The sequence below is a fragment of the Erpetoichthys calabaricus genome, chromosome 2, assembly GCF_900747795.2.
Source record: "Erpetoichthys calabaricus chromosome 2, fErpCal1.3, whole genome shotgun sequence".
Taxonomy (NCBI): Eukaryota; Metazoa; Chordata; class Cladistia; order Polypteriformes; family Polypteridae; genus Erpetoichthys; species Erpetoichthys calabaricus.
This window is the reverse complement of record NC_041395.2, coordinates 145,825,816-145,841,701: the sequence shown is the minus strand read 5'-3', so window position 1 is coordinate 145,841,701 and position 15,886 is coordinate 145,825,816. Positions and strand designations below refer to the sequence as shown.

At 37.9% G+C, this 15,886-nt stretch overlaps 1 protein-coding gene across 4 annotated transcripts in view; it reads left to right on the top strand.

Annotated features, from left to right (window-relative positions):
* Nucleotides 1-15,886, top strand: part of ect2 (epithelial cell transforming 2) — a 91,557-nt gene that overhangs the window by 14,060 nt on the left and 61,611 nt on the right. For 2 of the 4 annotated variants that reach the window (XM_028794592.2, XM_028794591.2), the window contains exons 3-8: nucleotides 985-1,064; nucleotides 8,808-8,903; nucleotides 9,396-9,578; nucleotides 9,660-9,749; nucleotides 11,225-11,332; nucleotides 15,746-15,819. In XM_028794592.2, coding sequence (XP_028650425.1) covers nucleotides 985-1,064; nucleotides 8,808-8,903; nucleotides 9,396-9,578; nucleotides 9,660-9,749; nucleotides 11,225-11,332; nucleotides 15,746-15,819 — 631 coding nt within the window. The remainder of the gene's footprint in view (nucleotides 1-984; nucleotides 1,065-8,807; nucleotides 8,904-9,395; nucleotides 9,579-9,659; nucleotides 9,750-11,224; nucleotides 11,333-15,745; nucleotides 15,820-15,886) is intronic. The other 2 variants (XM_028794593.2, XM_051923924.1) reach the window with 1 other exon arrangement.

Here is a 15,886-nt window from a genome sequence, read left to right as displayed (position 1 = left end):
TTAATATAGAGTAAAAGATAACATATCATAAGCTGATTACTAAATACAACAAAGCATGAAAATTATTTTATCTCAAGTATAAATCTTAGTATTCTAAATGTTAAAAGTACTGTTGTGAAGTGAATTTAATGTTCCCTTTTTGGTGGCCACTGCCTGTTTATGCAGGGGAATAAAGTTTACAAAGAATTCAATGTGTTAATTTAGTTATACGTTTCTGGAAACCCTTTTAAATTAACAGTTGATCTTAAGATATTTGCAGCTTTCTTAGCATTGTGCTGCTTTTGTAAAACTCACCTCAGATATCCTGTGAGAATCTAAAATTTAAAAAGATTAGAACTCACAGCTGATCGATTACACTCACAGAACATTTATAAAACACGGTTTAGTAATAAACTTAATGCAGATTATCTCCCAACAATAGTGTAATGGTAGTGTTTTATTCATTTTTGAGTTTTTAGAGCAGTGGTATTTTTCCTTAAGTTAAGCTGTATGAGATATGTAAATAAAATATGTAATTCGTCCAGTTCCATTTGGATGTAGTGTGTAATTTTTGTATTTTATTCAAATATGTCTTAATGTACTCTATACTGAATACTCTGTTTGAAAGTATGATTTATAAAGATAAACTAAATGGAATTTCCATCCTTACAGGCTCAATTTGTTTTATTTACATGATAAATTATGAATGAAGCAAGTCCTGAAATCAGATTTAGACCAGCTAACGTAGCATTACATTTATTGGTGACTGAATTCTGTCATAAAAACCCCCTATTGATGCACTTAGTTGAATGTCCGCTAGCGTGTCCAGGCTTAGAATTCTTTCATGGAGTATATTTTTGAGTTTCCTGTGAGTCCCAGGAATTTCTTATCTGGCTATTTGTCTACAATGGCAAGATGCTTTTTATAATGCAAAAAAAAGACAAGGTTGGATGAAGATATTTTTGCAAATGTTGATGCATTTGATTCTTCTTAACCTAATTATAGATGGGGTGCCACAAATTGAAACAAGGGTTCTTCTGGTTGGAAATGCGGAGAATAATGAGGAACTGCACAAAGCACTGCAGGTAAGATGCGTAATTTGCTTACTTTTTTAACCTTCCTTTGGTGTTATGCTTAATAAAATTTTCTTCTTTTAATTTAGCAATACTTAGGTTATCAAGGATAATTTTTTTTCTCCGCTGGTACATTAAAGCATTGAACATAATGACTTAAAGACTTGATATTTCTGAACTTTATGTCCATATACTGTATATGTGATAACTTTCAAGAATTTGCACAACAACCTGTATCGAATTAAAGGACTTAGAAATGCAGAATATATACCTAATGTTCCTCAATATGTTTTGTAAGATTTGAAGTCACAATGCCAGGGCTGTCTTAATGCATGGGCATGCTGTGCAGTTTTCCCGGGAGTCCCATGCTAATCTATGTACAGTATGTTGTGACTTGCTGAGTGGTTGTGTAGGTAGGGGCCCCAGTGAACTGCTTTGCCCGGACTGTGTGAGGAAACCGGAGCAGACATGGGGAGAACATGCAAGCTCCTCACAGGGAGGACCCAGGATTCGATCTCTGGTCTCCTTACTTTATCGGGTTCTTGAATTTTTCTTTCTGTAAGGTATAGACAGATACTTTACATGGCTGATGCCAGAGAATAATTTGCAAGGGTTTAACGTGAAGTTCTCAGGAGGGCTGTGATATTTTGGTGGACGCAGAGCCATTTCGACTACCCAAAACTTTACTTTCACTTTCAGTTCCAAGGACCAGATAAGTATTAACTCACCATCCCTGTTAAAACATAACATTATAAAATTGATTTTATTTCAGTAATTGATATTGTAACACCCCTTCCCAGGCAATGAGGAATGAAGCTATGCAGGCTCCTTCACTTTAGTCCTTTATCTTGTTCAAAGCAACTTGCACGTTCCGGTCTTCTGCTTCCAGGTCACTGTAGTCTGCGGAAACCTCATGTGTCACAATCTTAAAGCCTATGTTCAATTAACCTCTTTTCACAAAGTAAATATGTTATGTATTTTCCTCTAATAATTGTAACAGATTAATACAGAATGAATATGCTGCCTTGAATATCCTTTTTTGTAATTAGGAAGCTCAGTTAACCTTCTGCAGAAAAATAAAAATTATTTGCCTGGTAAAACAATTTATTCCATACATGGACAATGAATACTTCTCACATACAAAACATCTTAATGGAACGTTTCATGTTGCAGGAGTACCAAGTGTTCAGAAGGTCTCTTTATATGCAGTGAGGTGTTTCATTTTCAGACATTGTACTACTTTGAATTGTCATCCAACAACGTCTTTGCATCCTACGAACAATTACACTCCAAATTTAACTTTCCAGGAACTCTTTTCTTTCATTACCTTCAAATTCAAACTTTGTTAAACAGAACCTGCCCAGTTTTCCTCACCTCCCACCTACCTCTATGCCGGAAAAAATATTGCTCAATCTCAAGGACTCAGACAGCATTTCCGTAATATATAAAACTATTTTACAGTCCCTCCCTTTCAAAGATCCAAGAGAAAAGTGAGAAAAGGATCTCTTACTCAACATTTCAGAAAAGGAGTGGAAAGTAGCATTGCACATAATTCACTCAAGCTCCATATGCACAAAGCATAGAATTATTCAACTCAAAATTATATATCGAGCGCATCTCTCTCATTGTCCAAAATGTTTCCAGGGCAAGATCCAACCCGCGAACGCTGCAATCAAGTTGTGGCCTCACTGGGCCCACATGTTTTGAGCCTGCACCAAATGAACATAATTTTGGACCAAAATCTTGAATGCCTTTCAGACAGCCTTGGTGTCACAATTCCTCCTAATCCACTAACAGCTGTGTTTGGGGTACTTCCAGATAGGCTTAAAGTGGAGAAGGACAAACAAACAAACTATAATTGCATTTGTTACACTACTGGCATGCAGACTTATCTTGCTCAATTGAAAGAATCCTAACTCACCTATTCTAAGTCAGTGGGTAACTGATGTTATATACTGTTTGAAGCTGGAAAAAATCAAATTCGCACTTAGAGGATCTGTACAAAACTTTTTAAAAACCTGGCAGGATCTAATCAATAACATTTTAAAATAAGCATTTTAATTGAGGAATCCGGTTCTCTCCCCTCATTTACTCCATTTATCTTTATTCATTTATTAATTTATCTATTCACTTATCTGAACTAGCATAAAGTTTTACACTGCTGGCCTAGCCCTCTTTCTCAGGGGTGGGGGTTGATTTGTTTCAAACTTTTTTTTTAAAAAAAAAAAAATAAAACTTGTGTTATGTGTATGAAATGTTGCTTTTAATAAAATGAAAAAAAAAAACTAAACAATTTGCAAACAGCAGAACTAACACTACATGTCTAAGCACTTCCTTTTCTGATCCACACCAGCAAGCCCCCGATTCTCGAAAGAATCGCAAATCCAAGAATGGCAATCACTTTCAGTTCCATCTGATACTTGGAGGGATGAAATATCATGGAGGGTGGGTGCGTCCTGGGACAGTTCATTTAATTAAATAAACATATTTGGACTAAACGGTTTCTTTTTGGAGCTGTGACTCAGTTGTAGGCGCCTTCGTTTATTGTTTTCAGCCATGCAGGCGCGCGTTTGTTTTTCTATGGCTGTGCCGTCAGCGAAAAGTTGTTTGCTGACGGCGGCGGATTTGCGTGCTGAAGTGGCCACGGCGGCGGTTCCGGGCATGGAGAGCTACATTACTAAACGAACGTGGTATATGCAGTGGTGTGGGTGGTCGCGCTCGGGCGGCTGTACACTCTGGCGTGCACGCTGTACCTCAGGTTTAGTGTACAGGTTGTAGCCATGGTTAATGTTTCATTTAATTAAACAAACATAGTTGTACTACAGCGGCGTCTTCCGGGCATGGAGGGCTACATTAGGTTTAGTGTACAGGTTGTAGCTTGTGTGTGTATTTAGTTGAGTGCTTTCATTGTGGATTCCGTACTGTAATACAGTGATCCCTCGCTATATCGCGCTTCGCCTTTCGCGGCTTCACTCCATCGCGGATTTTATATGTAAGCATATTTAAATATATATCGCGGATTTTTCGCTGCTTCGCGGGTTTCTGCGGACAATGGGTTTTTTAATTTCTGGTACATGCTTCCTCAGTTGGTTTGCCCAGTTGATTTCATACAAAGGACGCTATTGGCAGATGGCTGAGAAGCTACCCAGCTTACTTTCTCTCTCTTTCTCTCTCTCTTGCGCTGACGTAGGGGGGTGTGAGCAGGGGGGCTGTGTGCAGCTGCTTCCTGAAGGACATGCTGCACGGTGCTTCGCATACTTAAAAGCTCAAAGGGCACGTATTGATTTTTGACTTTATTTTTCTGTGGTTATCTCTGTCTCTTCCTGCTCCTGACAGAGGGGGTGTGAGCTGCCGCCTTCAACAGCTTTGTACCGGCGGTGCTTCGCATACTTAAAAGCCAAAAAGCCCTATTGATTTTTTTTTGACTGCTTGCTTTGTTCTCTGTCTCCTGACGTGCACTCCTTTGAAAAGGAAGATATGTTTGCATTCTTTTAATTGTGAGACAGAACTGTCATCTCTGTCTTGTCATGGAGCACAGTTTAAACTTTTGAAAAAGAGACAAATGTTTGTTTGCAGTGTTTGAATAACGTTCCTGACTCTCTACAACCTCCTGTGTTTCTGAGCAAATCTGTGACCCAAGCATGACATTCTAAAAATAACCATATAAACATATGGTTTCTACTTCGCGGATTTTCCTATTTCGCGGGTGGCTCTGGAACGCAACCCCCGCGATGGAGGAGGGATTACTGTACTGTAATGTGATTCAAATATGCGCTGAATCGTTTCGGTCTTGTTGTCTCTGTGGCTGTGTCGTTAGCTATGGGCTCGGATTTGTACAGCCTAAGCAAACGGTCGAGTCTGGTACATCTAGTCTAGCGGGTCATCGTGCGTGTGCCAATTAACCGTTATGTAAAATCTATATGGGTCTTCAAAGCGATCACACTGGTAGGCGGGCGATTTGTGACATCCGGTTTACAACGTTCTCATTTCTGTGTTTTCTGTGGCTGTGTCGGTAGCTATGGGCGGGCTCGTTGCAGTGCGCGTGCGTCTCGATGCGCCCTGCGCCCATCCGGTTTACAACCTTCGGTTAGTAATATGGATTCCATTTTTCCCATATGCATCACTGCCAGGCAGCTTCGACGGAGTTTACACAGTCACACTTAGAAAGAGCACTGAAGACTTTGTAGATTTTATTTAATGTTAAGTAGTTCTGTAAAATCAAGGTGCTCAACATTGTGGTATTGACTTCTGAATATTGATTTTCCTTAAATTTCGAATAGAATTGAAAATACAACATGTTGCCCAACCCTTCTATGAACCTGTATCAGAACTGTATGTCAAAAGAGTTTATCCTTGAGGTATATTACCTGGAGTGCTGTGCTGTTCAAGCTGATTGGTGAGTTGATTCAAGCAGGAAAAAAGTACATGTAGAGGAAGAAGCCCTGTTTTGTGCTGTGCTTGGTACCTGCAGTTGACTCTATTTAAGTAGTAGTGATTATAAAATTTAAATAATTGAAATAACACATTTTTTTTTAACTTACAATAGTTTTAAAAAGTTGCACATTGTTCTTATCAAGGAGCATACATTCTAAGAAAACAAAAAGATATGGATGAATCATAATTTTTGGTCTCAATCATGAACTGAAGTCAAAAATGGTTTTCTTATAGGAGCCCTGTTTAAATATTAAATTCCAATTTAGACTAAAAATAGATTGATTAACCAGTTATCTCAATCAACTATGACACAAATACTAAAGGAGTTTTTTGTTATTAATTAATAAAGCCACTGTGGTAATCTCTGAATTTGACAAACAAGTTATAGTGCTAGGAACAATGAATTAAACTAATTTTGGCTAACAACTTATAATGATAATTCTGTCTAAAACCTAACATTAATGAGCTAGTAATGAAAGGAAGTAGTAATTTTGAATGAAAAAATCTCCATCTGCAACCACAATGTCTAAAATTGCCTTTATAAGTTCAAACTTTATCAAGGACTGTTGTTTGAATGACTCATGGAGATTTCTTTACCAGAACATAAGCGAATAGTATGCATTTTTATAGTGCATCACACCTATTCACAAACTGTGTACCTGTTTTGGTACTTTCAATTTTTAGTTGCTGTATTCCAGCAATAGGCAAGTCGTATATTTGCATCAGTTCCAAGGAAATTGATTTACTGTTTAAATGGGGGTAAATGTTTATTAGTAGATCCATTTTTGTTGTTCTTGGCAGTTATGCTTAGGATTGGTTGTTTGGTAAGGCAGAAAGGAAAAGTGTGAAAGGGAAAGAGATAAAGAGTAGGAGAGGAAATAAGGAAGATGTAAGACTTGCAGCTGTTTAGAGGTGATGTGCATTATTTTATTTTTCTGTGTTTATGGTAAATGTAAAAGAACGAGAATAATAAATGTTTAAGGAAAAAGACGACTGAAACAGCACTGCAGAAGGACGCATTAGTTTGAGTGTTCTGGTGAACCAGTTTGAAGACAGATTTGTGATTTGCCATTGTTATGAGCTATTGGTATCCTTGATAAATAAGTGGTATTTGGTATGCACTCTTATAGTCAAAAAAGAGAAGACTTCTTAAACGGGTTCATGTCTGGCTACTGGGGTTTGTGGAATTTAAAGCACTGCAAGGAAAAGTGCCTCTGTATTTGCTTGGTCTACTTACAGCTTGTTGTCAACAATAAAGCTAAATAAAACAATTTTTTTGTCATTTCATTCGAGTTCCAACATGTGCCAAGGATATGTAGCTACCAAAGACTTCAAAGACTCCAGTCACTTTATTATTATATAATACTAGCTGTGTAAGCCTGTGCTGTAAAAAGCCTGGGTTCCTAGAAACTATTAAAATTGTCAGAAAAAAAAAACCCTGAAATGTAGAGATGTCCGGTAATTGAAAGGAACTACTCTGGGCATCTCTCTCCTAGGACGATTCGTTTTGCTGACGTGCTCGCATCACTTGCGCATTAGCAGTGGGAAGAAAAGTAAAAGGGATACTGTTTTGCCGATTTTAAGTGACTTTGTCTTTCTTCTGAGGTTTCATTTTGCTGATGTGTTGGCCCCACTTATGTTATTGGCAGCTGAGTGACTTTTCTGTTTCCTCAGAGGTGGAGCCCTTACCCCAACTACACTTCTCACTTCCAGGCCGGACAGACACACACACTTCCACGAATAGACGTTAATATGTAAGATGGTGAATGTATTTATACAGTCTTATTTAATTTACGTCTTCTTAATTAAGTGGTTATGGTAAAGTTCAGTACAAGAATGGAATAAATAATGAATGACAAGTCTGTTTTGTTCGGTTTATTGATGAAGTTACATTTTACATGAGAAGGATGTGCTGAAGTTGTGGCACACTTCATTAATGTGTAAACTTTTTTGGGGGAGGAATACTTAGATTCTTTTGCACTCCAGGGTGCATTTTTTAGCAGATGCCAGTATTTAGGCCATTTTTTGCTAAATGTCCTGTGCTATAAAAGAGCAGAGTTCCTGAGTTCTTTTTGCATTGGGGCAACGATGAGAGGGCTACACATTCATGGAAGATATGTAAGAGAAAAAAAATCTCATGTTACTCGTGTCATATTATCTACATGTTAGTTTGCCAGTTGTATGCTCACAATGAGCATAATGCAAATTGACAGGACTCTTGACCAACGAATAAGGGGGAAAGGCAGATCTTCAGTTCAAAGAGTCTTTCCCATGAGGTTTTAGGTTTTCTGTTTGATTTGCTCCGATAATTGTGGAAGTAACTATTTCACAATATTTTGGCAGAAACGTGCATTTTGCACACTTTGAGCATATGACTGGGTAACTGACATGAATTATGCCACACATGTAATGTGAGATTATTTATTTATTTATTTATTTATTTTTCTTCTATGGACGGAAGGAGTATTCTTTTAAGTAAGCATGGTGGAACTCCATTAACCTTTTAGATGCTTCGGTACCTTTCAGTATCAGGATTTTAGCATTTTTGCATTTTTAGTTGTAAAGGACTTTGAGCTGCATGTTTTGTATGAAAATGTGCAATGAAATTTCTGTAAGTTATTTATGGTTTACGGATTATGTTGAAACTGCAACTCATCTGAACTATGGTATTGACTTTTTCAACCTCAGTTCTTGTTCATCCCTTTCTACATTGTTTAATGTAATCTTATGAAACTGATGGAAAAGGGCAGTATTTTACACCCCTTATAGCTTGAATCTGTTTTAAATCCCTGTCTTTATAGAGGCCACAGATTAAAGCTTAACAAAAATGTAGCATTTTTTCATTTGACTTTTTTACTTGTATGAAACCTCAGTAGCCTATAAGAGAGTTTATCAGGTCATCACTTGAGTAATAAAGAGTTATAATTGAGTGATGTACACAAGGAAGATAAAATAGAAATGATGGTTTACTCAAATGCTTTATAATCTTTTTTTTTTTATATATTAGGAATGATAAAATGGAAATATTTAATAATATGAAGTTTCCAAGCACAGTCTCACAAAGCAAATGTATGCATATTTGATTATCAGAGGGAGAGGTGAAATTATACCGGACTTGAAATACTTCATTTTTGTGTTTTATCATATTGATCCATACTTTACTGTAAAAAAAAAATAAAAAAAAATAAACTATTTTAGAAGCATAGAATTGTGTGTGTATATATACGAGTATCTATATCTATCTATCTACTGTTATATATAAAAAGCTGCTTGCTATTATTTACATTGAGCTTTGATGTTAATTGATGCTTGCTTCTGCAGGGAATTAAAATAATGGAAGTTCCAGTTGTAAGGATTAAAGGTGCTGAACCTGGCAGCAAGTCGGGTGAAAAGTTAATAAAAACTATAATAAATATGGTATGTTAAGTAACTTAGATTGTGCATGCTTAATTGTACCTTGGCACCAATTCTGCATGATTTTATATGGTTTGATTTTGTAACACTTTTTGTATGTTGACTAATGGGCTGTCATTTTTCACTATTGGAGTTTTATGTTAGGTTATCACTTGGGTACTAATTTTAATATTTCACTTTTGTTTCTGTACTGTACAGTATATTTTACATTTAAATTTGTTTAAAATACTGTCTATTGTCGAATGTTATTGTAGTTATGTGTCTGGTATTTTACAGCATCTAACACTGCAAACCAAAGAATGATTTGATTGAATTTATAGTATTCAGTTTTCTCTAAAATGAAGTTAAGTCTAGTAACTCAACTGAATAAAACAACGGTTTGCAGCTCTTTTAGCCTATAAATCTCACTGTCAGTTGTAACCTGGCTATTCTTCTGTATTAAGGTAGCATATTTTTATATTAGTATGCTAACATTTTAAATGTTTTTTTATTTAGGATATCAAGGTTCCATTTAGGAAAGTTGATAATGTACAAGATTTTGGAGATGGAGAAAACACAGAGTTTGAAACGGTTTTTGTGCTGGAAGATTTTCATTGTCCAGAATTTACTTATTTGTATAAAAATGATAATAGAATTATTGGACCACCAATTGTTCTCCAGTGTGCAATGAGAGAAGAGGTATGTTTAATTATTGTATATGTACTGGTACTTTATCATATTAATTAACATATTAATTAAACATTTTTTTTTCTTTTTCAGCCTCTTCCTTTTTCTTCACGACCACTATATTGTACAAATATGCTCAACTTGGTGCTGTGTTTCACGGGATTCAGAAAGAAAGATGAAGTTGTGTGTATATTTTTGGACATTAAATTACTTTGAACTGTGAACATTTTAATAGCCCATACTTGATAGTTAATTGCATATACAGCATTAACTGAAATCATCATATCATATCATATCATGCCATTGCCATATCCAGGTCAGAGCGGCATCATTAGCATCCTTAAGATCTTCATCGGTGCTTGTAGGGCCTCGGGAACATTCACGGAGAATGTGGTCCAGTGTTTGGGTGGGCTCACCACAGGGACATTCATTAACTCAAATGAAACTGTTCAAACAGATTGCCACTTGTTTGAAATTGTCTTTTCTGTACTTCTACTCACATTTTGGATTCAGATACCCATCTCAGTTGGCATCTGCTTGAGGCTTGCATATTCATGTTATTTTTCTCATTATTTTTTCCCCTTTATCAAAGATGTGCATATTAGATTAACTGACAACTCAAAACTAGATCCCTTGAGTAATTGCAAGGATTTGCACCTGTTCATCAATTACTTTCCAACTAGCCCTGGTTCCTGTCTTGTGCTTCATGGTTGATAATGTAGGGCAGCTGTGCGCAACCTGCGGCCGTACGGCCGCATGCGGCCGTGGGCAAGGACTTTGGCGGCCGTGGACGTGTATATTAAAGTGTACGTAATGGCGGCCGTGCAGGTGTAGGGTCTCTGGACTCCAGCGAGTAAGGGGTCTCAACGCCGCGGAATCTTTGTCGGCCGGGTCGGTATGGTGACGCCGAAAGCCGATTTGGACTCTGGGGTCTCTAGACTCCTGCAAGTGTAGAATCTCAAACACCGCAGAACCTTCCTTAGCCGGGTCGGTATGTTGACCAAAATGTTGCCCTTTATATATTCATCGTGGAAATCAGCAGTAGAATACCCACAACTACGAGAACTGGCCAGGAACATTCTCGTTCTTTTCGGAAGCACTTATTTGTGCGAAGCAGCGTTTTCCAGAATGAAATATCTGAAAAACAAGTACCGAACCCGATTGGTAGACAGCAATCTAGAGTCTGGAATACGGCTAATGGTCTCCAGCGAGTCCCCTGACTTTGCAAGTCTGTCTGCAAACATGCAAGAGCAAGGAAGCCATTAATGGCGATGTTTTCCAAACTTCCTGAAACAATTGCTGTAAAGGTTTTTTGTCCTATATGACGTTTCGTAGACATTTTTTTACATATGTAGACCAGTAAATTGAATATTGTCAGATATATCATACTCTGTTTTAATGTGTAATCTGTAAATTTTTACATAAATCATAAAACATTATTAAGTTTACTTGGACTTACTGGCGGCCGTTATTAAAGTAAAAAGTCTGTAGTGCGGCCGTTATTAAAGTAAAAAGTCTGTAGTGCGGCCGTCAATAGCGGAAAGGTTGCGCATGCCTGATGTAGGGTCTACTTCCTTTAAACTCTACAATGGAAGATAATACTCAATAACTTTTTTGTGTTTGTAACTGTTTTTTTTTTCTTTCAAATTTCATTATAGGTAAAACTTGTTAATTTGGTTCACCATATGGGCGGCACTATTCGTAGAGATTTCAGTTCCAAAGTGACTCATCTTATATCTTATTCAACCCATGGAGAGAAGTTTAGGGTGAGTGTAAACCTGTACTATCCTGTCCCCATCCTTATTCTGTACTAGTCTATTCCAAGCAACTGCTTTTAAATTTCTGGAATTTCATAAGGGCATGTTGATCAAGTTCTTTGTTAATTACTTTAGGTAGTTTTAAACTGTACTGGTACAGTTGTATTTTCTTCTAAAGGGGAAATAGAGGGAATTATTTGCAAATGTATTATGTAAGATTTATTCATTTTCTCCTATAACAGCATACTTGAAATATTAAAAGGCGCAGTATAGATTATAATTTGTAAGTGAATTAACATCTGAATGAGATACTCTACAAAAAACATTTGTTTTCAATTGAGTATTTATAATTTTCATATTTCACATAAGTACTATGAAAGGCAATTATGTAATACCAAAGTCTGGATTGTAATTTTAAGATTGCTGGTTTGAAAAGCTGTTAAGCTTGCTAGAAGCTCAGTTGTCATTACAAAACTATTTAGGTGAAATAAGCTGCTCAAAAAAATTAAAGGAACACTTTGAAAACGCATCAGATCTCAATGGGGAAAAAAATCCTGCTTGATATCTGTACTGATATGGACTGGGTAATGTGTTAGGAACGAAGGGATGCCACATCATTTGATGGAAATGAAGATTATCAACCTACAGATGGCTGAATTCAAAGACACCCCGAAAATCAAAGCGAAAAAATGATGCGGCAGGCTAGTCCATTTTGCCGAAATTTCATTGTAGCAACTTAAAATTGTATTCAGTAGTTTGTATGGCCCCCACATGCTTGTATGCATGCCTGACAACATCGGGGCATGCTCCTAATGAGATGAAGGATGGTGTCCTGGGGGATCTCCACCCAGATCTGGACCAGGGCATCACTGAGCTCCTGGACAGTCTGAGGTGCAACCTGGCGGTATCGGATGGATCGAAACATAATGTTCCAGAGGTGTTCTATTGGATTTAGGTCAGGCGAGCGTGGGGGCCAGTCAATGGTATCAATTCCTTCATCCTTCAGGAACTGCCTGCATACTTTTGCCACATGAGGCCGAGCATTGTCGTGCACCAGGAGGAACCCAGGACCCACTGCACCAGCACAGGGTCTGACAATGGGTCCAAGGATTTCAAACCAATACATAATGGCAGTCAAGGTGGTGTTGTCTAGTCTGTACAGGTCTTTGTGTCCCTCCATGGATATGCCTCCTCAGACCATCACTGACCCACCACAGGCAGCATAATGTTCTCCATGGCTTCTCCAGACCCTTTCACGTATGTCACTTGTGCTAAGGGTGAGCCTGCTATCAGCTGTGAAAAGCACAGGACGTCAGTGGTGGACCTGACAATTCTGGTATTATATGGCAAATGCCAATCGAGCTCAACGGTGCCGGGCAGTGAGCACAGGGCCCACTAGTGGACGTCGGGCCCTCAGGCCACCCTCATGAAGTCTGTTTCTGATTGTTTGGTCAGAGACATTCACACCAGTGGCCTGCTGGATGTCATTTTGTAGGGCTCAGGCAGTGCTCATCCTGTTCTTCCTTGTCCAAAGGAGCAGATACCGGTCCTGTTGATGGGTTATGGATGTTCAACGGCCCTGTCCCGCTCTCCTAGAGTAACTGCCTTTTGAGACTGTGCTAGGAGACACAGCAAACCATCTGGCAATGGCACATATTGATGTGCCGTCCTGGAGAAGTTGAACTACCTGTGCAACCTCTGTAGGTATCGCCTCATGATACCAGTAGTGACACTGACTGTAGCAAAATGCAAAACTAGTTAAACAGTCAGAAAAGATGAGGAGGGAAAAATGTCAGTGACCTCCACCTGTTTTGGGGGTCATCTCATTGTTGCCCCTCTAGTGCACCTGTTGTTAATTTCATTATCACCAAAACATCTGAAACTGATTAACAACCCCCTCCGCTACTTAACTGAGCAGATCAATATCCCAGAAGTTTCATTGACTTGATGCTATACTCTAATTAAAAAGTGTTCCTTTAATTTTTTTGAGCAGTATATATTTTTAGGAAAGGGGTTTGATGTCTTGAGTTTCACAATTGAAACACTGCTTTTTTTGTATCTCTTTTGTTTGTTGACATTTATAAACATTTTGCAAGAGTCTTTTCCTATATTAACATTTAGAAGGAAACTTTTTCTTGAAGATTAAGTCAGAATGGGGAATACATGGTTACGTGGGCACTAGTAATGTGTAAACCCTGTGGAGTTCACTTCACTGTGAGTTTAGTGAACTAGCAGAAATACGAACTTCGTCAAAACCCACTAAATGCTGTTTAAAATGGTGTTTTAAGTGTCCCTGAGAGCTAGGGAAACATCTGTGCTGTTGGACTGAATATTGTGGCCAAAAATGTGATCTGAGCTGTGAGGCAACAGAGCTAACCATTGCACCACTGTGCCTCAAACAACATAAGATGCATTTGGAAAGATAATCACAGAAAAAATACAAGAAATATGTACAAACTAGCTTTTTTTTCCTGACCTCTGTGTAGATGCTTTGCAATGTTTTTTTTATACCATGCAGAGGATATAAACGCCTTGTAAGCAGTAATAAATCTTTTGTCATTGTTATTATTTCACAGGGTCACATGTGTTTTCTCACAAAGCATCATGGGACACTGGGGGGGAAATGTTCACCTAAGCTGACTGCAGGGCAAATTTTTAGGAAAAAAATTCAGCAAATAAGTTTACCGGTGAATACATCATATTCACTTTGATAAATGATTTGCTGAATTTTGCCAATCAACACTAATCAGCACATTTGTCAGTTGTATCATCTAAATGCATATATTATATTAACATTTTTTCCATTAGTTGTTTTTTTCTGCCAAAGATACTATTCCAATTTATATTCAGTTATATCACTTATACATTTCCCGTGGTGATTTCCTTGGATCAACAGTAATTCAAACCTATGGTATATGCTTTTGAAACTGTTCACTGTAATGCTATAATCCATTATTCAGTTGTGAAGTAGAAAAAAGTTCTTATCTAATTAATCTGCAATTTTTTTTTTTATAACTTTCATTGAATTTATTTAAAGCGTAACATTCCACTCAATCAAGTCAAACTTAACAAAAAAACTAAATTCAATTAATTTTTAAATGTGTCATAAATCCTGTGTTTTGCCGTTTTCTGTAGGTTTTCCAAAAGCTTAAATTGCAATTTAACGAATTATCTAAGTAGCCTTTTACAGATATACAGTAATCCTTCCTCCATCGCGGGGGTTGCGTTCCAGAACCCCCCGCGAAAGGTGAAAATCCACAAAGTAGAAACCATATGTTTATATGGTTATTTTTATATTGTCATGCTTGGGTCACAGATTTGCACAGAAACACAGGAGGTTGTAAAGAGACAGGAACTTTATTCAAACACTGCAAACAAACATTTGTCTCTTTTTCAAAAGTTTAAACTGTGCTCCATGACAAGACAGAGATGACAGTTCTGTCTCACAATTAAAAGAATGCAAACATATCTTCCTCTTCAAAGGAGTGCGCGTCAGGAGCAGAGAATGTCAGAAAGAGAGAGAAATGCAAACAAATCAATAGGGCTGTTTGGCTTTTAAGTATGCGAAGCACCGCAGCACAAAGCTGTTGAAGGCAGCAGCTCACATCCCCTCCGTCAGGAGCAGAGAGAGAGAGACAGAGAAAAACAAACAATCAAAAATCAATACGTGCCCTTCGAGCTTTTAAGTATGCGAAGCACCATGCAGCATGTCGCTTCACGAAGCAGCTGCACAGAAGGGAGCAACATGAAGATAATCTTTCAGCATTTTTAGACGAGCGTCCGTATCGTCTAGGTGTGCGAACAGCCCCCCTGCTCAATCCCTCTACGTCAGGATCAGAGAATGTCAGCGCAAGAGAGAGAGAGAGAGAAAAATAAGTTGGGTAGCTTCTCAGCCATCTGCCAGTAGCGTCCCTTGTATGAAATCAACTGGGCAAACCAACTGAGGAGGCATGTACCAGAAATTAAAAGACCCATTGTCCGCAGAAATCCGCGAACCAGCAAAAAATCCGCGATATATATTTAAATATGCTTACATATAAAATCCGCGATAGAGTGAAGCTGCGAAAGGCGAAGCGCGATATAGCGAGGGATCACTGTATGCCTTAAAAGAGATACTTTCATTGAAATGTTAATAGTAAATATTGTGGGATTCTTTTTTTATAATTAAAATAGTCAAATATTTTAGTCCTGCGGTGGGTTGGCACCCTGCCCAGGATTGGTTCCTGCCTTGTGCCCTGTGTTGGCTGGGATTGGCTCCAGCAGGCCCCCGTGACCCTGTGTTCAGATTCAGCGGGTTGGAAAATGGATGGATGGAAATATTTTAGTCTTTTGTAAATATTTACTTTTACAAATAAACCTGAAAATGGTCACCTAATATTAAAAATTGCTTTTCATGATTTGTTTTCATTAAAATATTTATAGCTTGCTGTGTGCATGGGAATTCCCATTCTGAAAGCAGACTGGATATATAAGGCATGGGAGAAAAGAAATGAAGTGTAAGTATCTGCAGTAAGAAAAAGAAAAAGCGTACTGGTTAAAAGTTATACTAAAATAAGTAAGCTG